The following is a 673-nucleotide window of genomic DNA, read 5'->3' as shown; positions in this document are numbered from 1 at the left end:
CAATACGTTCAAAGAGGGTAGGTATATAAAGGATGAACATTCACCGAAGAGCACCACTGTTCCTCAAACACTCAAGCAGCATGCATCTGGTGATTGTCACATAGGTTTAAGGAGAGGTCATTCCCCTCGCCAAAGACTATTTCAGGAAATACTGGAATTCGTGATCTTGCATTGATGAATCATTACCATCATCATTATTACTGTTATCATTACAGATCCTTCTCGTCTGTCTGGCCGGTTTGGTGGCCGCCTCCCCGATGCCTCAGCCGCAGAACCGCCTCCCCGAATACGACGCCGAGATCCTGGTGGACGAGCGCGAGGACCGCGGCGACGGCAACTTCAGGTACCGCTTCGAGACCAGCAACGGCATCAAGACTGAGAAGGTTGGCACTCCTGGCTCCGAGGGTCAGAGCAACATGCAGGGAGCCTTCAGGTAAGATAAAAGATCCAGCTGCTTCATAACGTTTTACGTTTAGATCTGTATAAACGTCATTCTTTACTACATTCTTATCTGCTGTTTATTCTAAACAGCAGTCTACGCGTAAATATTTTCATTTATCATAACACGTGTCAGTGAATTGTGCATGTATAAGAGATTACCAATAGTGAAAAATTCCATTATCAGTGTTTACACAAAATTACCTTCAAAGTTCCTTAACACACCAAGCATTAA

The 673-nt window shown here is 44.7% G+C and overlaps 1 protein-coding gene across 1 annotated transcript in view; it reads left to right on the top strand.

Annotated features, from left to right (window-relative positions):
* Positions 1-257: 257 nt before the first annotated feature.
* The window catches only part of LOC119593626 (cuticle protein AMP1A-like), a 617-nt gene continuing 201 nt past the window's right edge, over positions 258-673 (top strand). Inside the window, exon 1 of the mRNA XM_037942578.1 lies at positions 258-433. Coding sequence (XP_037798506.1) covers positions 258-433 — 176 coding nt within the window. The remainder of the gene's footprint in view (positions 434-673) is intronic.

Source organism: Penaeus monodon, chromosome 32 (genome assembly GCF_015228065.2).
Source record: "Penaeus monodon isolate SGIC_2016 chromosome 32, NSTDA_Pmon_1, whole genome shotgun sequence".
Classification (NCBI taxonomy): domain Eukaryota; kingdom Metazoa; phylum Arthropoda; class Malacostraca; order Decapoda; family Penaeidae; genus Penaeus; species Penaeus monodon.
Note: the sequence above shows the minus strand (reverse complement) of the source record. Positions and strands in the feature narration are given on the sequence as shown.